Raw genomic sequence first — 26,606 nt, forward strand, 5'->3', positions numbered from 1 at the left:
AATTGAAGGAGTAATCAAAAAACTACCAAAGAACAAAACCCCCAGGCCAGATGGATTTACCTCGGAATTTTATCAGACATACAGAGAAGACATCATACCTATTCTAATTAAAGTTTTCCAAAGAATAGAAGAGGAAGGAATACTCCCAAACTCATTCTATGAAGCTAACATCACCCTAATACCAAAACCAGGAAAGACCCCACCAAAAAAGAAAACTACAGACCAATATACCTGATGATCATAGATGCAAAAATACCCAACAAAATATTAGCAAACCGAATTCAAAAATACATCAAAAGGATCATACACCATGAACAAGTGGGATTCATCCCAGGGATGCAAGGATGGTACAACATTCGAAAATCCATCAACATCATCCACCACATCAGCAAAAAAAGGACAAAAACCACATGATCATCTCCATAGATGCTGAAAAAACATTCGACAAAATTCAACATTCATTCATGATAAAAACTCTCAACAAAATGGGCATAGAGGGCAAGTACCTCAACATAATAAAGGCCATATATGATAAACCCACAGCTAACATCATACTGAACAGGGAGAGGCTGAAAGCTTTTCCTCTGAGATCGGGAACAAGACAGGAATGCCCACTCTCCCTACTGTTATTCAACATAGTACTGGAGGTCCTAGCCATGGCAATTAGACAAAACAAAGAAATACAAGGAATCCAGATTGGTAAAGAAGTCAAACTGTCACTATTTGCAGATGACATGATATTGTACATAAAAAACCCTAAAGACTCCACTCCAAAACTACTAGAACTAATATCGGAATTCAGCGAAGTTGCAGGATACAAAATTAACACACAGAAATCTGTGGCTTTCCTATACACCAACAATGAACTAATAGAAAGAGAAATCAGGAAAACAATTCCATTCACAATAGCATCAAAAAAGAATAAAATACCTAGGAATAAACCTAACCAAGGAAGTGAAAGACCTATACCCTGAAAACTACAAGACACTCTTAAGAGAAATTGAAGAGAACACTAACAAATGGAAACTCATCCCATGCTCCTGGCTAGGAAGAATTAATATCGTCAAAAATGGCCATCCTGGCCAAAGCAATATACAGATTCAATGCAATCCCTATCAAATTACCAACAACATTCTTCAACGAACTGGAACAAATAGTTCAAAAATTCATATGAAAACACCAAAGACCCAGAACAGCCAAAGCAATCCTGAGAAGGAAGAATAAAGTGGGGGGGATCTCACTCCCCAACTTCAAGCTCTACTACAAAGCCACAGTAATCAAGACAATTTGGTATTGGCACAAGAACAGAGCCACAGACCAGTGGAACAGAATAGAGACTCCAGACATTAACCCAAACATATATGGTCAATTAATATACGATAAAGGAGCCATGGACATATAATGGGGAAATGACAGTCTCTTCATCAGATGGTGCTCACAAAACTGGACAGCTACATGTAAGAGAATGAAACTGGATCACTGTCTAACCCCATACACAAAAGTAAATTCAAAATGGATTAAAGACCTGAATGTAAGTCATGAAACCATAAAACTCTTTGAAAAAAACATAGGCAAAAATCTCATGGACATAAACATGAGCGACTTCTTCATGAACATATCTCCTCAGGCAAGGGAAACAAAAGCAAAAATGAACAAGTGGGACTATATCAAGCTAAAAAGCTTCTGTACAGCAAAGGATACCATCAATAGAACAAAAAGGTATCCTACAGTATGGGAGAACATATTCACAAATGACAGATCCAATAAAGGGCTGACATCCAAAATAAATAAAGGGCTCACACACCTCAACAAACAAAAAGCAAATAATCCAATTAAAAAATGGGCAGAGGACCTGAATAGACAGTTCTCTAAAGAAGAAATTCAGATGGCCAACAGACACATGAAAAGATGCTCCACATCGTTTGTCATCAGAGAAATGCAAATTAAAACCACAATGAGATATCATCTCACACCAGTAAGGACTGCCATCTTCGAAAGGACAAACAACAACAAATGTTGGTGAGGTTGTGGAGAAAGGGGAACCCTCCTACACTGCTGGTGGGAATGTAAATTAGTGCAGCCATTGTGGAAAGCAATATGGAGGTTCTTCAAAACACTAAAAATAGAAATACCATTTGACCCAGGAATTGCACTCCTAGGAATTTACCCTAAGAATGCAGGAGTCCATTTTGAAAACAACACATGCACCTCTGTGTTCATTACAGCACTATTTACAATAGCCAAGAGATGGAAGCAACCTAAGTGTCCATCAGTAGATGAATGGATAAAGAAGATGTGGTACATATACACAATGGAATATTACTCAGCCATAAGAAAAGAACAGATCCTACCATTTGCAACAACATGGATGGAGCTAGAGGGTATTATGCTCAGTGAAATAAGCCAGGTGGAGAAAGACAAATACCAAATGATTTCACTCATATGTGGAGTATAAGAACAAAGGAAAACTGAAGGAACAAAACAGCAGCAGAATCACAGAACCCATGAATAGACTAATAGTTACCAAAGGGAAAGGGACTGGAGAGGATGGGGGGGAAGGGAGGGACAAAGGTGGGGAAAAAGAAAGGGGGCATTACGATTAGCATGTATAGTGTGTCTGGGGGTACGGGGAGGGCTGTGCAACACAGAGCAGACAAGAAGTGATTTTACAGCATCTTACTACGCTGATGGACAGTGACTGTGAAGGGGTATGTGTGGGGGACTTGGTGAAGGGGGGAGCCTAGTAAACATAATGTTCTTCATGTAATTGTAGATTAATGACATGAAAATTAAAAAATTAAAAAAAAAGTACTTTAAGCACATACTATTAAACACACAAAAATGGTTATGTTTAAGAAGTTAGTATCATTATTCGCTAAGTCCCAAATGTAGTAAACATATTTTAGATTTTAGTAATCACATATCTAAACTCTACAGTTTGAATGAAAAGAAACACATACATGACTATAAACACACATATACACACAATTTTATATTTATTATAATGATGCAGGAAAACGATATGATTAACGTATCTATGCAACTTATTATTTTCATTGGCATACCACAATTTCAAATACAGTTTCAGTAACCCCTTTCATTCAGTGCTTATCATGGCTCAAGGTAACATTTGATTTGGAGAAATGGAGTTACTACAAATAGGTATTTGAACAAATGAAGGAAAAATGTTTTATAGGTGATCAAGTGAAGAGTATTGTAACCAGATATTATAGTCATGCTTAGAAAAGTATCTGATTTTGGAGTTAGAAGTCCAAAACTTTGTCTTATTACCATTTATTTTAAGAGTTTGGACAGATCATTTAACTTCTCTGATCCTCAGTGTCTTCACTTGTACAATAAGAATAGTGATACTTGCAATATTTCTATTTCCTAGCTTTCATAGTTACACTGCACACTATCACTATTACTATTGCCACTACTTATAATACTAATTGTGCCAGTTAATGAAGGCTTCTATGTGCCAAAACCCTGTGACTTGTTTTTTATACTTTATAACTCTATCATACCCCCACAGCAGTCCTGTAAGATAAGTATTCTAATTTTCTTATACAGATGAAGAAAATACCTCAGTGTGGCTAAGCAACTGGCCAAAAGTCACATAGCTATTCAGAGCTTGAGTGAAAATCTGAATCGGATCTTTCTGACTCCAAATTTCATTTCAGACCCACTATATCCTGTTTCCTCTAATATAGCATATGTTTACATATATATATAAATGTATAATGTAAATATGTAATATATATTAACTACACAACATATTATCCATACGACATAGTATTCATTTTATACACACACACATACATATACTTATGCTTAAATTCTAAAATGTCATACTCATGTTGAAGTTTTTTTCTTTAATTTCAAGGCCTAATGCATGGAATAGAGTAGGTGCTTAGTCAGTGTTTGGGAAAAAGCAATTAATATGTCAGAGATAACTAAGATCATTTTGAGTAATCTGCTAATTTGCTTGTGCATCAACAATAACAGAGGCTATGTAAATCCTACTCTTACTTAAGATGATCTTGTTCAAATTATTCCAGAGAAAAAATATTATGGACTAGGCAAAGTTTCAAGTCTAGATACAGAATTGACAATGATGGAAAAGCAACTATTTTCAATAAACAAGAGCTGAAAAATAACCTTACGGTTTAATGAAAAGAGAGAGAAAAAAATCTTTAAAAATTACATATGATTCTTATTTTTCCAAGTGGTTAACATACTATCTCCCAAATTTAAAATTTCAAAAAAGCTATCTTGTACTTTCGTATCAAAACAAGGTAATACTTGCCATATTTTCTCTTGATTGTTGTATATAAATATTAACAATGATGATGATAATTAGATAGTGACATGCAAAAAGAACACTATATTTTTTTCATAGTATATGAGAAAGGGCAGGAGGTATTAGAAAAGATGCACAGAAGTCTTTTCTAATCAAGACACAAATTTCCAACTATGTAAAAACACTCCGTGCAATCCCTTAATCACCTCCCAAAGAATATAAGGCCGAATGGAAAGACATTGACACGAGGGCCAGTTCAAAGCTAACATGACATGTCTTGGGAACAGGAGACACTGCTGTTTCCATTATCCCCTGAACACCTTGGAAATTCTTATTTCATCCTGAGAATGTGATACTTACTCTTGTACTGCTCTGGCTATGGAAAGGGCCGTGGATCCAGTTTCATTAACGCTATCTAAGGTCACATTTGGCAGGTCATCATCATCACTGTCACTTTTACTTTGTCTGGGAGATAGGCCTCGAGGGTCCATTTGTGCTGGGAAAAAAAGGCATATATAATGAATTAAAATCAGTGTGCAGAAAGTTAACCTCGTCCTGGACCGACATCATGCACAGAATGTCTCTTCTGTGTATATCACACATGTGGAATTATCTAGAAGTCCCAGGAATTAGTGAAAGCAACATAGTTAATGGACTGAGCACTTACTGACTCTTTCCTCTTGTTCACTTAATTTTCAAAACCCTCATCAGCTCTCAATAGTTTCAGGGTATGATGGTAGAATAAAACTATAAAATCCACAATAGTACTAACTGCTGGGTAGTCAGAAGCTGATTAGGTAGCTCACGAGTTACTGTTCAGCCCTCTGGCTTCTCCTTGTTTCTGCCACAGAGCTCTGGCCATTTCACTGCTCATTAGCACTTTCCCTGGAAGGTAGAGCGCATGAGGGCAGGGAGATTTTATTTGCTTATAGCTCTCATAATAAGCTTAAAGAAGAACAACGTTTACAAGCCTAACATAAAGTTTTAGGCATTTTTCATACTTCAATGAATCATTGTCTCACAGTTCATTACTGCTCTAAGTAGAGTGCAGAAAAATAACCCAAGTGGTAGCATTTTAAATATGTCTGTACGTGCTAGAAAGTGCTCTTCGTCTCCATCCTGATTTCATTTTTCAAAAATGCATTTCGAGATTTGATTCTCCTCCCATTGCGAACTTGCCAAAGCCAAGAAATAACCCGCTGTTCTGACCCCTGTTGACTGGGACCATCATATCCTTTCAAATGAGAGAATTATCATCAATATTTAATATGTTAACACATACTTAAAAAAATTAAATTTGATTTCCACTTGTTAAAATGAACAGCTTCGGCAACCACCACCTAGGATTTCCACCAGCCCTCACCTCCAGCATGAAATAAGCACACCTTCTAAATTAAAACCACTGCACTAGCTACAAAATTGCATTGTTAAAATATATGACTTCAACCCCAGCCAGTTCCAACCAGACTGCTGCTTCTCAAACCTGCCTACGTAAGATTCCTAAAACCACCACTGCTAGCAAAAGCACAGTGTGCTTAAAATCATGATTACCTGACATCTGGGTACTTAAAATTGCATTTTTTTCCCAACTCTTTTTTTTGTGTGTGTTACTATGCATTGTATGTTAGGTAGGACCACAAGGAAATATTGATACTTCACCATTTTTTACTCACAAAAAGATACTTTCTCATGATTCTACCCAATATTTACAATATGACCGGAAAAACTATGCCTAGCAAGTTGCAACCTATTTCTAACTAAACTTGGCTAGGAAGAAACTTGTATCTGTTAAACCTAGTGCCCTAGTGTATTTGACATTCATTCTGTTTGCAAGTATAAACATACCAAAATGCATTTTGTACAGTGGAATTGCTTGGTTGAATTAAAGGGAAAATAATGCAAATAGCCTAAAGCAGTGGTCCTCAAACAAGGGCAAGTTTCCCCCATGAGGCATTTGGCAATGTCTAGAGACATTCTGGTCTGTCACAACTTAAGGGAGGAGGACGCTACTGGCATCTGGTGGGCAGAAGCTAAGGATGGTTCTAGACATCCCACAATGCACAGGATAGTCAGTCCCCAACAACAAGAACTAACCAGTCTAATATGTCGATAGGACCTAGGTTGAGAAACTTTGATGTAGAGATTTAAGAGTTTGGACATACTAAGGTGTTGTATCTCTTAACTTTCAACTGCATAACTATGTTCTAGTTTTAGAGTCACTAGCACAGAAATTATATATTGGATCATGCATATTTTTTGGCCCTGTCCCAAATAAAACTGGTCACTGTCATGTGACTCAGCACTCACAACATCCTTGAACACAACAAATACTTTCTGAAGTGCTAGGAATTATACAGTGACACAAAATTTCCACCTGTTCTCTAGAAAAGACTCTATAGAAGAGGGATGTTGGAGAAACTCTTTGTCCAGGAAAGGAACCAATTACACAACCATTTAATAACAGAGAGCTACCTAAGTATTCATTCCCTGAAGGAACCACCATATCATTTAAGATTTATTTTGGCTGCAGGGAACAGAAACCGGCTCAGGATAACTTATATTAAATGGAATGTACTGGGAAGATATAGAGCAGCTCACAGAATGGAAGATAAAGATGAGCAAACAGCACTGAAGTAACACAGGACCCAGACATAATATAGGCATTTCGACCAGAAATCCATAGATAGTTTCTTTTTTGAGACAATCTTGTATTAGAATGATTAATTTAATAGTCATTCACAACTACTCAAATTCAGCCAAGAAAATGAGTATCAGACCTATCTGAGCTTCCAAATCACATACTGTGTGGTGTTACACATGCCTATAAACATCAACAATTTAACATTTAAGGTTGTGGAAATATCATGTATTAAGACTCCATTGCCAAGATATCCAGTTAACAAATAGCTAAAGAACCGATAATATTCCAACAGTCTCATGTTATTGAAGACCACTAGACCTGTCATAGGTAAAGAAATACAACACAAGGAAGGTATCAGCAGTTAACTAATAAGCAATCTGGCTCTCAGAGTAAAGTCTAACTATACGAAAGATGCCAGATAACTGGTGTTCCGAGCTGATCATCTATGTTATGTTTGTATCTTAATGAAAGTTTAAAATATGTTAAATATGATATCTTTTCTTGATGTACTTTTCAGTAACATCATAATTGAGGATTTCTTTCCAATATTTTCAATAAATATTATGAAATACATCTGCTACCATCATGCTGGGAAACTTTTTACCCATACCTTCAGCCAAGCCGAGAAAGTAATTAGAAAGGCTTTTAAAAAATCTGCATTGCTGAGTAGGTCAGATGATTAGCTTATCTACATACTTGCATAATTCCACTCTATTTTTATTAAATGTGGGAGAGGAACATCTACCCTGGTTAACCTCTATTAGTCTTTGAGTTTCTCAGCTCATTTAGGAAGTGCTGATTCTCCAGGACACCCACTCAGAGAAATGGGGAAGTTACCTGACCGCCAGAACCAAAACTGTATCTACTTCCCCGAAGAAGAAAGCAGAAGATAAACTGGAAGCATTAGAAAATAATTTACATTTGAGATTTTGTTCCCCTTTTTCTTAATTAAGGTGTCATTGATAGACAATCTTCTGAAGGTTTAACAGGAGCAACATTGTGGTTACTACATTCACCCATATTATCAAGTCCCCCCCACCCCCCACTGCATCCCATTGCAGTCACTGTCCATCAGCGCAGTAAGATGCTACAGAGTCACTACTTGTTTTCTCTCTCCCATACTGCCTTCCCCATGACCCCCCTATAGTTTGTGCACTAATCAGAATGCCCTTTGATCCCTTTCTCCCTCCCTCCCTTCCCCAGCCCTCCTCTTTGGTAACTGCTAATCCCTTGGAGTCTGTCAGTCTGCTGCTGTTTTGTTCCTTCAGTTTTTGCATTGTTCTTATACTCCACAGATGAGTGAAATCATTTGGTACTTGTCTTTCTCCGCCTGGCTTATTTCACTAAGCATAATACCCTCTAGCCCCAACCATGTTGCTGCAAATGGTAGGATTTGTTTTCTTCTTATGGCTGAATAATATTCCATTGTGTATATGTACCACATCTTCTTTATCCATTCATCTGCTGATGGACACTTAGGTTGCTTCCATCTCTTGGCTATTGTAAATAGTGCTGTAATGAACACAGAGGTGCATGTGTTGTTTTCAAAATGGACTCCTGCATTCTTAGGGTAAATTCCTAGGAGTGCAATTCCTGGGTCAAGTGGTATTTCTATTTTTAGTGTTTTGAAGAACCTCCATATTGCTTTCCACAATGGCTGCACTAATTTACATTCCCACCAGCAGTGTAGGAGGGTTCCCCTTTCTCCACATCCTCACCAGCATTTGTTGTTCCTTGTCTATTGGCTGTTGGCCATCCTAACTGGTATAAGGTGATATCTCACTGTGGCTTTAATTTGCATATTCCCGGTAATTAGCGATGTGGAACATTTTTTCATGTGCCTGTTGGCCATCTGAATTTCTTCTTTGGAGAAGTATCTGTTCAGATCCTCCACCTATTTTTTAATTGGGTTATTTGCTTTTTGGGTGTTGAGACATGTGAGTTCTTTATATATTCTGGATGCTAAACCCTTGTCAGATATGTCATTTACAAATATATTCGTCCATACTTTAGGATGCTTTTTTGTTCTACTGATGGTGTCCTTTGCTGTACAGAAACTTTTTAGTTTGATGTAGTCCCATTTGTTCATTTTTGCTTTTGTTTCCCTTGCCTGAGGAGTTGCATTCATGAAAAAGTTGCTCATGTTTGTATTCAGGAGATTTTTGCCTATGTTTTCTTCTAAGAGTTTTATGGTTTCATAACTTACATTCAGGTCTTTGATCCATATTGAGTTTACTTTTGTGTATGGAGTTAGCAATCCAGTTTCATTCTCTTACATGTAGCTGTCCAGTTTTGGCAACAAGAGTTGTTGAGAAGGCTGTCATTTCCCCACTGTATATCCAGGCTCCTTTATTGTATATCAATTTATCATATATGCTTGGGTTTTTCTGGGCTCTCTATTCTGTTCCATTGATCTAGATATCTGTTCTTGTGCCAGTACCAAATTGTCTTGATTACTGTGGCTTTCTGGTAGAGCTTGAAGTTGGGAAGCGTAATCTCCCCAGGTTTATTCTTCCTTCTCAGGGTTGCTTTGGCAATTTAAGGTCTTATTTGGTTCCATATGAATTTTGGAATTATTTGTTCTAGTTCATTGAAGAATGCTGTTGGTATTTTGATAGGAATTTCATTGAATCTGTAGATTGCTTTAGATAGGATGGCCATTTTGATAATAGTAATTCTTCCTATCCATGAGCACAGGATGTATTTCCATTTATTGGTGTCTTCTTTAATTTCTCTCATGAGTGTCTTGTAGTTTTCAAGGTATAGGTCTTTCACTTCCTTGGTTAGGTTTATTCTTGGGCATTTTATTCTTTTTGATGCAATTGTAAATGGAATTGTTTTCCTGATTTCTCTTTCTGCTAGTTCATTGTTAGTACATAAGGATGCAACAGATTTCTGTGTATTAATTTTGTATCCTGCAACTTTGCTGAGAGATTTGTTCCTCTTAAATGAAAAAGCGATCAGAGAGTTTTGGGTATCCCGGCTCCTTGCTGCTTGTGTCATTCCGTCAAGTTGGAGGTATTGTAAAACATGTAGATAGAATCTCTGGGAAGATAACTGCAGAATCCCAGCACCTGAACTGAACCTATGTATTCTGACTCTTCCACCCACAGTAAAGTGTTGCTGTAAAGATGCCCCCAATAAATCATGTCTCAATACCCTTGTGCGGCTGTCCCTCATAATGACTCTGGACTTGGCTGACTTGATGCGGCCAACAGGACATTTGCAAATATGATACAAGCAGAGGCTTGAAAAGCACTTACACACTGACTTTCTGCTCAATCTGGTGTTGTTTTTTGGAACCTAGCCACCCATGTGAAGAAGCCCAGGAAAGCCTAGAAGCAACATGCTGCTCTGCTGGCGGCTGACGCCAACGGATGCAAAGTGAGCCATTTTAGGAAGACCGGCCACATTCTAGCCACCAGATGACTGGAGCCATAAAAAAGTGACCCCAGGTGAGACTAGCAGTTAGAACTGCCAGGCCAAAGCCGGCCTCAATTTTTGACTTACAGAACTGTGGAGCAAATAAAATAATTGCTATTTCAATATACTACATGCAAGAATATATAAACCAGTGTACCGTGTCACCCTCCCATTTCCTTCCAGAGATTTCCTGGCAATGATATGGAAAACTGCCATAGTTACAGTCAGCCTACCTCTTCCTCTCTGTTCTCCAAGAGGCAAGCTGGCCTTTAGATGCCTAAGCTTAAGTGGGCTATTAATATAAAAAAGGAAAGGAAATGCACATATTACATTCTACATTATTTATTTCCCAATCCAAAATACTGAAGATGTATTCACAGGTGTTTTGGGTTCAGCAGCATTTCCTTTGATTCCTGGCCTGCCTCAGGAAGGCTTCTGTTGAAGGTGGCAGAGGTTGGTATTACTGCTTAGGTGAACAGAGCCCTTCTACCCCTTTTCCCAAGCTCACAGTTGATGGGAGGCTCATATCCTCCCAGGCATGTGGTTACCCAAAGCTGTATCTCATATATTTGCCTCTCCTCAACTAATTTAAACTTTACACTTCCCTCCACATAATAGTGGACTGACAAGAGACACAGAGGGATCAATGTTCATTCTCACTTCCCCCACCTCAGCCTACATGCCATCAAGATTAAATGCTCTTCGAATTTCCTTAGAAATAAATTGGCCCATTGTTTAAGTCATCATATTAAATGTATCCAACAATCTACGAGCATACACTGAAGCTTAGAGACTAACATTTCCTAACCAGGATGAATCTACATAAGGAATTACTCAGGTGTGCATGCAGATGGAAGGGGTGAGAGGCAGCGGGTGCAGGGCTGCCGCCTCTTTCCCCTCTTTCAACCACTGACAGGCTGCCAGCCACCTGCGGATGCCCTCAGTGTTCCCCCTGCCAAGGCTGAGGCACGTCTCAGTCAGAGAGACCTTGGCTGCAGGAGCTGCTGCTTCCCACTAGAAAGAGGGCAGTGGGAGCAGGGGGAGGGGCTGGCGGGGAGACAGGCAGGACAGTATGCATCACAGCGTATATAGCGTTACAGGGTAGAGGACTCCTCTTCCAACACCTTCCATGCAGGAACCGCTCCCAGAAGGACAGCTGAAGTGTTTCTTCAGAAGGAAAACCTAGCTCTTGCTTCAGAGAACATGGGTGTGGCTTTTGGCCCAGTCACCTGCAGCTCTCTGACCTTGGGCAATTGATTTCCAACCTCTAATCCTCAGTTTCTTCTCCTGCCATTGCTGTTTTGAGGTAAATGAAATAATACATGCAAAGTCTTTAGCACCCTGCCTGGCCTGGCACTTGGCAGTGTTTTGTCTTACCCTGACCTTTTCGTACCATCCTTTGTATAACACTATTTCTAAATCCCTCACCATCTCCTGGATTATTCAAATCAGGCAGCTTTCTTTTTAAATGTACCCAACCTGAAAATACCACTAGAAAGGCAAATATAAGCTGGATAATATAGATAACCACTACTTCCTTTTCTACACTACACACCTGATCCACATTCACTTATAGACCCAGTCAACAGATATTTATTGGGTGCCTATGAAGAGCCAAGTGCTCCTCTGGGTGCTGTGGAAAGAGTAGTGGGTGAGGCAGACCATTTGTGCTTTCACACTGGGCGGCGAGACAGATAACAAAAAATAATTAAGAAAAACACATACTCTGTCAGATAATAAAAGTGCCATAGAGAAAAATAGAGCAGAGAAGCAGGAAGTGAGCAGCGCTGCTAAGAGGCAGGTGGACAGTTTTAGAGAGGTGTCCAGGAAGGCCTTGTGGAGAGACGACATCTGAGCAAGGGCCTGAGGGGTTGAGGGAGGCCTGCAGAGACAGGGTTATTTCTGGGCGAGGGCATTCAAGGTAATGCAAACCATAGGTGCATAGGCCATGAGGTGGGAGCAGGTTATGTGCCAAAGGACCTATAAAGAGTCTCTTGCAGGGGCTGAGAAAGCAAGAGCAAAGAGGACGGGGATAGAGAGGCAAGGGAAGCCATTAGAGGGCCCTGAGGCAGAAGACAGACACGATCCCTCTTATGTCATTCAGTAAGGGCCATCCTGGCTATATGGAGATCCAGCTAGAAACACATGCATGAGGATCTCCAGTGATATTAATATTACTATTCCCTAAAACACACACTAGTTTTTTTTTCCCCCTTTGGCCACCTCATGTTGCTGGCACATACAGTCATCAATTAAAATCAAACCTTTATCACCTGAAGGCCTATGCACATGCTCTCCATGATACATTTGTACAACTGATACTGTGACCTCATATGGTTTCAGAATATCAGTTGTTCAAATATATGCCTTATTTTTCTAGCACATATCAAGATACATGATGAAAGAAAAATTCATTAGTGTCTTGCCAATGGGTTTCAGCCCCGGGCAAGTTTGATATGGATTCAATGTGACCAAATAAATTGGCAGCAAAATGTTCTTGGGGTGAGAGGATTATACCCAACTTTATTTCCAGGTGGCAGGTCAGTTACTAAAATGGCGTTCACTCAGAGTGAGTCTGCATGCAGCAAGCCAGTCTTTGTCTCTGGGCCTCTATGTCCACACAGCCGTTCTCTGGGCCTCTGCACAGTCGTCCCGCACAGCTGTCCTCTGCGCCTCTCTGCACAGTCATCCTGCACAGCTGTCCTCTGGGCCTCTCTGCACAGTCGTCCTGCACAGCCGTCCTCTGGGCCTCTGTCCTCGGAGCTGCCACCACTCCAGCCTCTGCTCTCCTGCAGCCTTGCAGCCGTGCCACCGTGTCGCACCCAGAGCACTGGGCAGAGCTCTTTATATAGAGTCAACAGCAATGTATTGCCCACAGGTGTGCAGTGAGCTAGTCACCAGGGCCAGGTGAGAATCCTGGCCACAGGAACTCTCATTTAATCAACAATTAGTTAATAAAGTTTGACTCAATGTGTGGTGAACTCCAAGATTACAACCAGCTCTCCAGGGTCCCCACTCTACAAACTGATGTTTCAACTATGCTCTGCTTCTTACTTTCTTTACTTTTGCTACTGCTAATGAAACTGTATGCCTCTACACAGTAGCAACTGTGATTGGCTATCTAAGCCTAAATAAGATTTAAAAATTCATTAATTATGTAAATCCTGGGATGTTGGTACTCTGTAGATATAATATGCAATTTATTCATTTTTTTCCCCAATTCCTAGCTGCATACTTGACAGTGTAATGGCTGCTACTTCCATTATATTAAAAAATAACCTCATAATGTTCTTATAATTCCCTAGTGCATGGTAACGTCTCACCTATAATGCCACTGGGCCTCTACAGCTTTCAAGACTGTTGGCTATCTTTTATTTTTCACTTCTGGCCTTTTCCTGTAATTCTCTTCTACCCTGGTTTCAGGGATGAACAAACTAAGAACTATGGCCTGGACATCTGCTTTTGTAAATAAAGTCTTCTTCAACCATGTTCATTTATTGTGTCTCTGGCGGCTTTAGTGCTACAATGGCAGGATTAATCGTTGTCACAGAATCCTATGGCTTGCCATAAATTACCTAAAGACCCTCTGGAGAAAGCCTCTGCCGAATCTGTTGTACACTATTTAGCTCTCTTGAGTCGGTATCCTCCCCCCACACCCCTCTCTGTGTCTGTCTCTCCTCGTTCTGCAAACATTTAAATGTCCATTTTCTCCCTAAGGTTCCACTACCTACCCTCTTTCTGCCTCTTTATATTGGCAAGTTTCTCAGTGATTCCACAGGATTCCATAAATTCCACAATTTCAGTTACTGGATCAGAGGACATGAATATCAAATCTACATTCCCAAATACCAAATCTACATTTTCATTTGCCCCCTTATTAAATCCGCTGTTACTTTTACTCCACAATTTTTCTGAAGCCCCTTCCTTTCGTTTCATAGTGCTTCTCAATGAACTTTCTCAAAGTACTCCTCCCTACGTTCATCACATAGAGCATTTCACTGTGCTGAACGCAGGCCTTTCCTCAAAACAAAGTGTTGAGTTTTTCCCACCACCTAACAAATAAGGTTCCACAGCCTTCCTAACCATCCCACAATTCATTTTTCATTTAGAACTCTTATGAGTCTTACCTCCTCAAAGCCCCTCAATACAGCTGTGTCTGACTATTCCCTTCCACCCACAGTTCAGTCAGCAAAAACCTACCCTTCCTACAGAATGGTGCCTTCTTTATGACCTTCCTTTCATTTTCTAATGAATTGCAATCTCTCCTATAAAAAAATACCGCATTTTATAGTTATGTATTTTTATGACACTCTTTGCACTTTCCATTTGAATTATACTTGAACATTCTTATTTTGCATCCCTTATTATTCTATCTACTTTTTGAGAGAGAGTATATTGATTATACTCTCTTGTACACAATACAAGTAATATTAACTTCACAATCACAACCAACGTTAAGTTGGTCACAGGGACAGTAGTACAGCATGGAGAACATAGTCAATGATTCTGTAGCATCTTTCTATGATGCGAGACAGTAACCACACTAGAGGGGGTGAGGATTTAATAATATGGGTAACTGTTGAACCACTGTGTTGTATATCTGAAACCAACATAAGATTGTACATCAATGATACCTTAATAAGAAAGAAGTAATATTAACTGATGAAGATGATGGTAATAAATGTGGGTCTCTACAGTGGTTCCCAGTTGGCAAAAGATTCTGCAATGTATGATAAACGTGTTTATTTCACATTTTATTTTAAAAATTACATTCTGGCTTGTACTCTAATTATTAACATTTGTTGGGGAGAGAAGTCATAATCACTAATTTCTATTACTCTGTAAAGTCTTAGAGAATTAGATTTTTGGTTTGAATAGGCCAGGTGATGACATGGGAATGAAAATATTTATAATTTGTGTTCACTTTTTAGGTAATCTACATTTAATAGGCTTTTCTTTCCTCCCAGGAAAATATTTTAAATACTCCAATATACCTATCATTTCTATAATATGAGGTACTGTTTGGAAACTGCAATGCAAGAATTCAGTCACTTAAAATATAGCTTAAAAATTAATGTTTATTGTGATTATCTCATCAGACACTAGGGTTTCATTTTTCTGAAGAATCTTACCTAAAACTACTTTTCTTACTTGTACAAAGAAAATAGATACAGATTTACAACTGTTTTGTGTTCTTTGAGAAGTATGTCTTAGAGCACAAAAGAGTTTTGTGATTAAGAGGAATCAGTAAAATTTTCCATTAATAAGTGGGCTTTTACACTATGCTTGGTAACCTTATATAACTGTCCAGGGTCAGCCAAGGGCCCCAAATTCTAAGAGCCCTCTGAGATACCACTGTTCCACGATTTCCTGTTACCTTTCCATTTTGTTAATTCATCACAACTGCTCAAAACCCAAGCTCACCAGTTCCAAGTGATTTATTGAAAACTGAATCCACTTTAGGCAGAGGTGATTTAAAATACTTAATAATAAAATGAGTCTGTGTTGAGTACATAACGGTGAATAATGATATCACCAAACTCATTTTCATTTGTAACACACAAAGATGATTTTAGGCACTAATCCATGGCCTTTTAATTCATTTTGTTAGTTTACTTAATCGGTCTTTTCACTCTATCTGCACTTCCTGGTTCGTAGACTGGGTGGATTCGAATCTCTCAAGAAACAAACTGAGATCTGCTATAACAATTTTAAGTACCCCTCAATCATGGTCCTTACCTTAGTTCTTTCAATGTAAGAAGTACTTACGAAAGGGCAGAAAATATACCTTGGACATAACAGTTCTGTTTCTACATCAGCTATGCCATGTACATTTAAGTCGGCAAGTAAAGAGCTTGCCAAGGAAAGGTTCTTTGCTATTTTAAAAGTAAAAGGTTAAAAAACAGTTCTGTTTGTATATCTGGCATGCAGAACCTCTGTGGCACATTTAGAATCAATACTGTTGCCCTCCACTGGTCTTCAAATCATTTGCTTTCTGTGCCTCATTCTAGAGTAGATTTAAACCTGCTATATTAAAAAAGTAAGTATTATGTTATGTGATTGGATTTTCAGTAGCCCCTTGAAATTCAAGATACATTCTAAGACCCAAAATCCTCAAGTTTGTGAGTTATTTACACATGCTGTTGGACCTCTCTGCAGCTCTCAAGACTGTTTATTCCTCTTCATTCTCACTTCCAGCCTCTTCTTAACTCCTCCCTTGGCTTCAGGAATGGGCACACCTATAACACATTTCCATCCAGAGTTATGGATTTCATGTGCACATTGTCACAGCACATTTTAAAACATTTATGAAAGTTTTCTTTCTTATTTGATTGGTAATTTACACACTCACCCCCACACATGCCTTTCCCTCAACAATGTCCAAGATTTACTATGTGGGTCACCAGCAAAGAGCGCAAAACACCCTGAGGCCTGTGGTTTGGAGGCTCACTTATCAATTGATTCCCATTTTCCTGTGATGCCACCTTTCAACTTAGCAAAATATATGTACTACATAACAGGCTTCTGGGGACACTTGTGAAAAGCAGACATCTTAGATGTATCGGTGAATTCGTGGGTGTGCTGTGTGAAACCATGTGGGGATAAAGTGAAGGTTCCTGTGACCAGGATTCTCACCTGGTCGGCTAGCTCACTACACATGTGTGAGCAATATGTTGCTATTGACTCTATATAAAGAGCTCAGTCCAGTGCTCTGGGCGACATGGTGGCACGGCTGCAAGGCTGCAGGAGAGCAGAGCAGAGGCTGGAGTGGTGGCAGCGCCAAGGACAGAGACTGAGACGGCTGCAGGGGCAGAGAGGCCCAGAGGCAGAGACTGGCTTGCTGCATGCAGACTTGCTCTGAGTGGATGGGATTCTAGTGATTGACCTGCCACCGTGGGAATAAAGTTGGGTATAACTTCACCCCAAGAACATTTTACTGTCATATCTTTGGTCACAGTGAATCCATAGTGAACTTGCTCAGGGCTGAAACCCACTGGCAAGACACCATGCAATGCCATTGCTCCTTCCTAAGGCAAAGCAGGTGCACCTCTCTTGCCAGTGCACTGCTTTGCATTGTCCTCACCTAGGGTGAATGACTCTTCAAAAATGACCTGTAAATATCTTTGGGCCCCAGAGCAAGTATCGCTACATTTTTTCCTCTGGTGCAATATAGGTTGAAGGGTGTATATGCACAGGGCCTTATTTTATGCAAACTCCAAAGAGAAAAACTTGCTCTGTCAAACTGGATTAAAGGTATTTTCCATATCATTTCTATGTTTGGTGGGCTTTTATAAGAAAGGGCAATTAGTTTCCATCAACCCATAAGAAGCATGAATCTCTGCTTTTGTTTTTAAAAGCACATTACTTTGATTCTACGTAGCCTCTGAGAAAGAGAACGGTGGGCAGATCCCTAGCATCCCTACCCTACCTTTGGCTTCATGTACAATCACTGCATTGGACCTCATTTGCTCACCTTCCTGAGCCCAGGGCTCAAGCCTAGGACGTGGTTAGGGCAGGAGCTCAGGCAGGCAGGTGGCACTGTCTCTGGAAAGAACTCACTAAGAACAAGGTCAAAGCTGTAATTCTGCCTAGAGACAGGCCAGGTGAAACAAATATTTTGAGAACACTAATACAATATATGCTATACTGGGAGAGGGCATAGAAAGCACATTCTAGTCTTTTTTGTTTTCTTATCATTAAACTGAGTTTACACTAGCTTCTTTATGAAAGCCTATCTTGGTTCTGTGAGAAGAGACAGTTTCTGAAGAAGATAAGAGCTATTATGGAGGGTGAGGACTTGGGCTTTCCTAGGTAAATGTCTGGAAGATTATGAGGTCCTTGAGGTCCCAAATATCAAACAGATATTTGATACTGTTTTCTTTGAACACAGTAATAAAGAAAAATTGATTTTTTTATTGGTAAAAAACAGTGATATTTATGTTTGGATTACCACTAAAATTAATAATGCTCTAATAATATGCATTCTGAACATCACCTACCCAGAGCTGTCAGTCACCTCCTCAGCACTAAGCCTTAGCTGCCCCTGAGGCCAAGCAGAGATCTGAGAGGCCTGGATGGCTCACTGTGATTCATTCAAGCTCATACGCTAATAAAAGAGATCTTCCTATGTGTTCACCTCACTTTCACTAACAATTAAATAAGATTTAGGGACCAAATCAACTCTTCAGTGAAATTTTTTCTCCTTCAACCATCCCAAATCCTGAAAATTGTTTCTTCTCATTGTCTCTAACATCAACCACCTTTGTTGTAAAAGAAAATATGAACATCCATTAACGTATGATCCAGTAATTGTTTTCAAAAACTTGCTTAATAAAAACACTTAAATTATTTACAGCTTTTCTTCTATTATTTTTAAGAAATTCCACACATATACATAGTGACCGCCTATTCCCCCAAAGATTTTAAATAATGTTAGTTATTTGCAGTATTTCTTTGAGATCATTTAAAAAAATAAAATCACAAATAGAGTTGACTCTATTTTTTTCCTATTTTATTTCCCTCTTCCGTAGTATCCTGGTGTATGTAAATTTTTATGCTTTCCATACGTGTCAATGGAAAACAACCATTACAGTTTTGCTCTATTTAAAAACTGTAGATACCATATTCTGCAGTTTATTTTCACTTAACATTAAAGATATGTTTATATTTTTCCATTAAAAATTTTTCTAAACTCTTAAGTCATTTGGCATTACCTATTCTCCCAAACTCAAGATGGATTCAGCATGCCATTACCTACCCAATGAGTAATCCCATCTTCCTCGTGTTCTTTTTCATTATACTTCAGCCTTCTGGTTCATGTTTTACTATCAACGTGAATTAGAATTTCTCTCTTTATGTAGATATTTCTCTATATTTGTAAACCGAGGTCTAAGCTCACCTTCTCTTTCAGGTTTTCTTCCTCCAAAAAAGCAAATCCTTTAGTTCTTTCAGCAAATATGTGTGGGTGGCAGATTTACTCAATATATCTGAATTTTTTTTTTTAATTCTACTGTCAAATGAATTTACTTTAGCTGAGCACAGAATTCTAGGATCTCTCTCTCTCTCTCAGTCCTTGAAGAGACTATACAGCCTTGCTTCCTGGCATTCGTGGAAGACAGTCTTTGTGACTCCTTAATTCCTTTGTAGCGAAGCTTTTGAAATTTTCTTTATGACTCATGCTTGGCAGTTTCACTACTACAAGTGTAGATGTCGATTTATTTTTACTGATTCATCTATATTCTAAGATTCATTACTTCCCTTCATTTTCCAAAATTCCAGCTCTTTCTCTGACTATTGCTTCACTGAATATTACATTCTGTCTCTTCTGATTTTAAAGAAGTCCTCTTAGATAAACTTTGGGACACACTTAATTTACATCCCTTAACTTCTCTTTCATGTTTTCTTTCAACTTTTCCACTCTGTATTGTTTTCTGGATAAAAATCTCAACGCCATCTTTCAATTCACACATTCTTCCATGGAACTTTCTCAACGTATTCCATTTGCCAAAACAAGAACCTGGGGGTCACCCTAGATGATTTTTCCTTCATCCTTGGCATCCATTTGGGCAATAAATTCTGTCCATCAGACTTCCATTCATACCGTCTCTGCACAGGCCATTAGGAACTCTCACGTGACTTCCTACAACAGCCTCCAAACTTGTTGTTCTTCTTCTATTTTCACAACATTCAGTCCTTCATCCACAGATGTGAATGTTACCAGGTGGCTCCCACCCACTTCCAAGCTGCCTGTGTCTCCCTGTGTAGTTCAGTAAACATGAACTCAGCTTGGCACACAAGGCCTGCAATGGCCAGATCCATGAACACCCCCGGAGCCTCATTTCCATGTCTTATCAACACCCTTCATTTGAAGCACAGTAACCTATATAAACCGTATGATCCACCCATCTGCCAGGTATGCGCTCTGCACTACATTCACTGTGTTCTAAGCAGAATGCACTATATTCTTTCACATTTCCAGGACTTCGTATCTTTTTTCTTTTTTCTTCCCTTTCTGTCCTCACATCTACATGGATAATGCAAATAACACTTTCTTCCGAGGAACATCCTTCTCCTAAAGTCACAACCCCCCTCCCAACCACTGAGCAGTGCTCTTTCCTCTGTGATCTGCCTCGTTGGGTCTGTGCTTATCTGCATTACAGAGTTCTCACTGTGGCTGTTTTGTTTCCTTTATTCACTTGACTATGTGCTTCTAGTGGGCATCATCCGTGTGCTGTACATGTAGCTGAATCATAAATGTGTATTAGTCAAATGAGTAAGTGGGTAGAAAAGGATATAACAGACAATTCCTGGGCAAGGCAAAAGGTTAATAAGAAATGGGGATTAAAAGGTTTCTATTTTTAAAAATCTTAGTACTTTAATCTGTCATTTCAAATTTTATTTAGTTTTGTCTAAAGAATAAGAAAGCTTAAGAGAGAAATGGGTACTATAATCATCACATTTATTTAAATAATAAACATGAAGATTTTTTTTCCCCATTCAAATGATACCACACAGGGAATAAAATTCAGTAAGCTCATAACAAGTCAACTAATTTCATTTAGTTTATAAAGAACAATAGTTTCTGGTGGTATCTTTTTAAAACTATGAATATATACTTATATATAGTCTTTGTGTATGTTCATGTGTGTGCCTTTACATATACGTGCATAAATAAGGTACTGTTCCAGGCTCTTCTAGGAGCGTATTTTAACATGCCAGATATGAGATGGGCACTGCATCCTGCACTGTACAAATGAGCAAGGCCTCTACACAAACTACCCACTGGCTGGAGAGTAATAACTTATCTTCTCTAGAATAAGGTATGGAATAAAAAATGTTAAGTCTGGGTCTATGATGGCTTATTCTTTTTTTTTTATTGAAGTATTGATAAAGATCAAGGTAAGACTGATACACAATCTTATATTGGTTACAAGTATCCGACACAGTAGTTCACCAGTTACCCATATTATTAGACTGCGATGGCTTAATCTTGCTGGTACTAAGGATGAATCTCTTCTCAATGTTTATCGTGATTAAAGATACAGAGCACCACACTGAAAAACAACTATAATCCACTCCTCAGTGGGTTATTTAGACTTGTAAACTGAAAAAGTTACAATCCATTTATATCAGATCATATGAAATTACATAGTTAAAACGAGTTTAAGTTATAGTTGAAAGGGGGTTTACTTTTAAGGATGAGAGGCTTATTATAGTGATTACCATAAAAAATGATCACACTTGGCCCAGAAAGGAAACAAACAGGCCTGTTAATAGTTGTCTTACTTGCAAGGTGGATAATGAGATAATAAAACATGTAATTGGAGCTTAAACTACCTTGATTCCTGCAGATGACACCAATGGGCACAACAATGCCACTCAGCAGCGTGTCACTGGGTAGTGCTCTTTTGTTAGATGATAAATAGATTATGTGCCCTTATAACCATGACTTTGAGAATGTGGAGGCAAAATACCTGGTACCACCTATCATGATAACCAATCATTTCTGGGCATCATACAAGGTATTTTACTCTTCGATAAATCTAATGAAATATTAAGAGAACTACAAAAACACAGGAAAGATACTGAGCCTCTGAAGGGACACAAACACTGGAAAATGTCCGATGTTTCTATGAAGCTATTTTCTGTAACCAACCACGCCTTCTATGGAATTTATTTCCCAATTTTGAAGAAGGCATTTCTGAACATCTGCTATATAAGCCAGGATAATTCTAACACTGTAATGTTATGATTATTAGCTATTGGCTAGTGCTCAGAATTTTATTGAACTCATTAATCTAAGAAAAATAAATATAGTTATAACAGTACTAATAAATGCTGGTTCTATTTTTATTTTGTGATTTTCCCCGTGTGTTTTTCAGAAAATAATCACTACTAGAATGAGGCAAGATAGAGCAGGCATGTCTGTGTTGTGTCTGTCTGTCGAACCAATTCCCTGTTCCAGAATGCTCCAGGCAGGGACCAGATATGTCTAAAAATGACACAGATGTCGATCTCTGAAACTCAGTGAACCACACTTTGACAAAATTTCCCTACACCTAGAAATGCTAACCTACAGCTTGAGGCTGTTGTTTTTAATGCTGCAAGATTAGCATTAGAGAAATGGAAACACGTAATATGGTTCCATAATGCCAGTAAGTTAGCAATGTGGAATTACTTCCTGTAATCCATGTACATGTATACTTGATTTTATATGTACATAGGGGATTTCATACAAGACAAATTTTTAACATTGGCAAAAAGTAAAATGTTTTAAAAATATGGTGTATCTAATTTGAGGAAATATGGAATTGAACTATTTAATATTGACAAATTCTCTAGATAACTAAGATATACCTTTAAAAGCATCACCACAAGTATAGAAAAATGGCTTCAGTGTATGAAAAAGTTCTGATTTTATTCAAGGCTCTACCACTAATAAACTGTGACTTTATAAGTAATAGGGGAGAAGGTACAGTCTCAGTTCTCTTATCTGTAAAAGACAGGCAATAATACCCATATGTTGGTTATTTTGACTTAAAGATGATATATGTAAAGCACAAAGAACATACAGGCATTCAATAAAGGTTAATTATTTAAATGATGTCTAATAACTACCTCTTTAAGATTTATTACATACTTTCTTTGTTGCCTACTTCAAATAGACTGGCCATAAGAGCTGTGTAAGCCTGTTTACTCCAATCCCAAAAGACCTTGCTGTGATTGATTTTTCAAGTTCTTATTTTAATAATAATTTTGACACCTGTGCTAGCTGCCACTTTTTGCTTTTAGCGTACCTCAGGGGATAGTGAGCACCTATATACATTGGTAATGCAAAATCAGATGTCTTCCCTTTCATGAAAACAAACAAACAAACAAAAATCTACAGAGTGAAATGCTACAAAATTTTTGAGGTCATTGGGAAGATATAAGAAATCTACTGAGATGACATTTTAGGGGACCTGAGTTATAAAAATAAAACGAGAAATATTCCTCTCAGCTATTTTTCCTTTGCCATTTTTACTCACTATTTTCGCTCTATGCAGAGCTGGAAAATCATATTCACAAATCATATTCACAAAGAATGAAACAAGTATATCTAAACTAAGAGCTAAAAAGCTTTCTCTTTCAGAGAAAAGGATCTCAAATCCTCTCCTATAAGTAATTCATAGTATACATCATGCATGCAATATGTTTTATATCTTATGCAATGTGCGTGTGCCAGTGCAATATAGCCCACAATTCAGTAGAACTGCACTATTCTTCATTCTTTATGTACCCTTCATTATCTGCCCTCATTGTTCACACTTTTCCTAGTCTGGAATATTTCTACCTACTCCAAGTAGCAAAACCTTATGCTTCTTTAACTTTCCACCTCAAATGCCACCTACTCTACCTTCACTGTAACATATGACTTCCTCCAGAGTCTAATTCGTGTTCTTTGGGGATTTACAACCCAGGTCTCCAGAAGGTTTCTTCTGTTTTAAAGGGCTTTGTGTTTATAGGGGACTGATTTAAAACATCCACTCCTGACAAAGGCCGCACCAGAGATGATTAGGGAGCCCTTGGATTTAGCACAGAAGGGACAAAAATGCAATCACGAAATTGACAATTCCTTCTAAACATAGAAGATTTGAAACAATTCAGAGAAAGCTGCTTTAGATTTGTGCTTGGGTTTACTTAATATACCTTTAAGATTAGAGATCTGTGGAAGGAAACCAAATCCTTGTTTTATGGCTGCAACAAATGGGCCAACCACAGTAAATATGCCATTTATTCTTTCTCACAAAGAGGCATTCACTGCATAGTGCAAATAAAAGTAGCATTTTCCTTCTACTTAAGGTTCGTTAGATGAAATTTATGTTTTAAAAATGCACTGCAAACACCAAAAACTGATTGTACTGTTATCAGCTTTTAAATCAAAACAGCTTGCTATCTGGTAAGGACAGGAGAACCGGTCGATTTATTTCATAAAGCTTTATGTACAAAGAGACAGTGTCTATGAACTTAATGGAGAGAATATAGAGTCTGGAGGGGTAATTTTTATTACAATTTATAGTGGGATTATCCATACTCCACAGTTTTCCGATTTTATTGAGATTTTATGGTACTATGATGCTGATGCAGTTAACTACAGTGGGATAGGAGGAATAATCGTTTTACCTTGACTGGGAAATGAAATTGGCATTACTATTACATAAGAAACCCAGCTGGCTCTATTCATTGCCTGGATCCAATCAAAGCCATTATTTATCCTAGTTTCACAGGTTAAGTATTTCACCTGAGAGTAAAAGAATAAATAAGAACAGACTATAGCTTTCTTACAGCAGTATCTTTTCACTGGGACCATTTGGAAGGCATAAGAATAGGTCTCACTCACAGGGGTTCAACTCCAGAAACTATTAAAACCTAAATCATATCAAGCATTTATGTAAGGTATCACCAAATAGCATTCCCTAATATTTAGTACTATGAAATAAAATTAATTTTGGAAACAACAGTAACAATATACTCAAGGACACCAGATGACCTGATGACGTAAAACAGTAACAGCTTTAGGAATGGTATTCCTTCATTCTGCAAGCACGTATTACTTTTGTGTGCCAGTCACTGGATAAGGCAGTAAGGTCATGATACAGATAAACTGCCTCACAGTTTAGTATGTACCTTTCTAGAATAGCAGTCATTTGAACCAGGTCTTTTGCCAGAGAAAGAAAGGGACTTCTAGAAAAGGAAACTACATGCGTAAAGGTAGAGGTGTCATTGTGGAAAGCTACGGAAATGGTAGCTGGGACATGAGCCATACATACTTGGTGGAATGGCGACAGACGGGATGGAGGGCTGGTAGGTGACAGATGATGAGGATGTGAGGAGCCCTACTGGTCATCATTTTTTGTTGACATTTTGTCTACTTTTCCATACAAAAGAAAGATCCTTTATGGTCAGAGTTTAGGATTACAAAGCAACCCTGGCCATTGCATTCCTGAGCATCTCATAGAAAAGAGCAAGCTACATTCATTCATTCATTTGTTCATTATCTGTCCAATCAATAGATATTAGTTGGGCATTTATTAGCCTCAAGTAGAATGCCATGTGTTGGGGAAATAGTAGCTAATGAGGCACAGATGGACTTTGGGAGACGCCCACCTTACTTTTTATCCTAGGAGTGAAAATTTTTAACAGTATAGGCCACATGTAAATATATAATGCCTATGAACATATAAACAACTATTATTTTTGTCAAAGAGAAACTTATTTTACTGTATGTCACCCAAGTCCCATTAAGTCTTTCTGTCCCCCAGGAAACTAAGTAACTACATATGCCATCAGACTATTGTTCTAATTCTTCCTGAACTTGTCCTAAGCCGTGAGCTACTGAGGAGGCTGGCAGTTCCTTTTGTCAATTCTCCAAGGGTTGCTCTCAATTATCCCACTTCTACCAAATTCTCCTCGTATTCTGTCTTTTTGAGTTCTCACTATCCCAAGACATAATTCTCCATTTATCTTTTATTTTTCCTCTGTAACAGTCTACAAAACTTGTTAGCACACAAGTAAGCATGTGTATATTCTTCCATTTATCCAACAAACAGAATCCACAGTTTAGAAAAAAACTAAGCACAGACACACAGAAGAAAGCATTTTACTTCTACTAAACAGAAGTCATGGACAAATGTACAAGGTGGGAAGTGAGGCAACTGGGTAGAAGCTATGCTTTCTCTTTTTGGCCCAAGTTAAATACAGCTTTTTTTTGGGTAATATTTTATATGCTAGAGCTCTAAAAACAAAGTACATAAGGGGGGGTTTCAAATTTAAGATAAAGTTTTACTTAAAAAGGGCATATTCACTGCACTCCCTTACAACCCAAGGCTAGCCGGGAAAATCTGAGAGCAATTGTAGACTAAATAACTAGTCTGTAGAGTTTCCTCGACTCTTTCATTGTTTTAAAATTCTACCACTAGATGGCAGTACAAAGACTGCCATTTTCAATATAGGTCCCTAAATTCCGTAATACATCATTTCCAGGATAGGTGATTTGGTGAGATATGGAAGAAAAAGATGAATCCAGATTCAGAAAAAGGTAGAGCGGAGGACACTTTGAGAGGGAGGTGCAGAAAGGAGAACAGAAGAGGGAAGGGGCTCAGGTAAAGGTGAGAGAACTCTGGTGTAGTATCTTTCAATCTTTTTAGTCAGGAACCACAGTAAGAAATATATATTTCACCATGACTCTGTCTCACACAC

At 38.4% G+C, this 26,606-nt stretch overlaps 1 protein-coding gene across 5 annotated transcripts in view; it reads right to left on the bottom strand.

Annotated features, from left to right (window-relative positions):
• KLF12 (KLF transcription factor 12) overlaps nt 1-26,606 on the bottom strand; it is a 445,357-nt gene that overhangs the window by 113,975 nt on the left and 304,776 nt on the right. For all 5 annotated transcript variants that reach the window (XM_057494510.1, XM_036893684.2, XM_057494511.1 and 2 more), the window contains one exon: nt 4,664-4,799. In XM_057494510.1, the coding sequence (XP_057350493.1) occupies nt 4,664-4,799 (136 nt within the window). The remainder of the gene's footprint in view (nt 1-4,663; nt 4,800-26,606) is intronic.

The sequence above is a fragment of the Manis pentadactyla genome, chromosome 17 (genome assembly GCF_030020395.1).
Source record: "Manis pentadactyla isolate mManPen7 chromosome 17, mManPen7.hap1, whole genome shotgun sequence".
Taxonomy (NCBI): Eukaryota; Metazoa; Chordata; class Mammalia; order Pholidota; family Manidae; genus Manis; species Manis pentadactyla.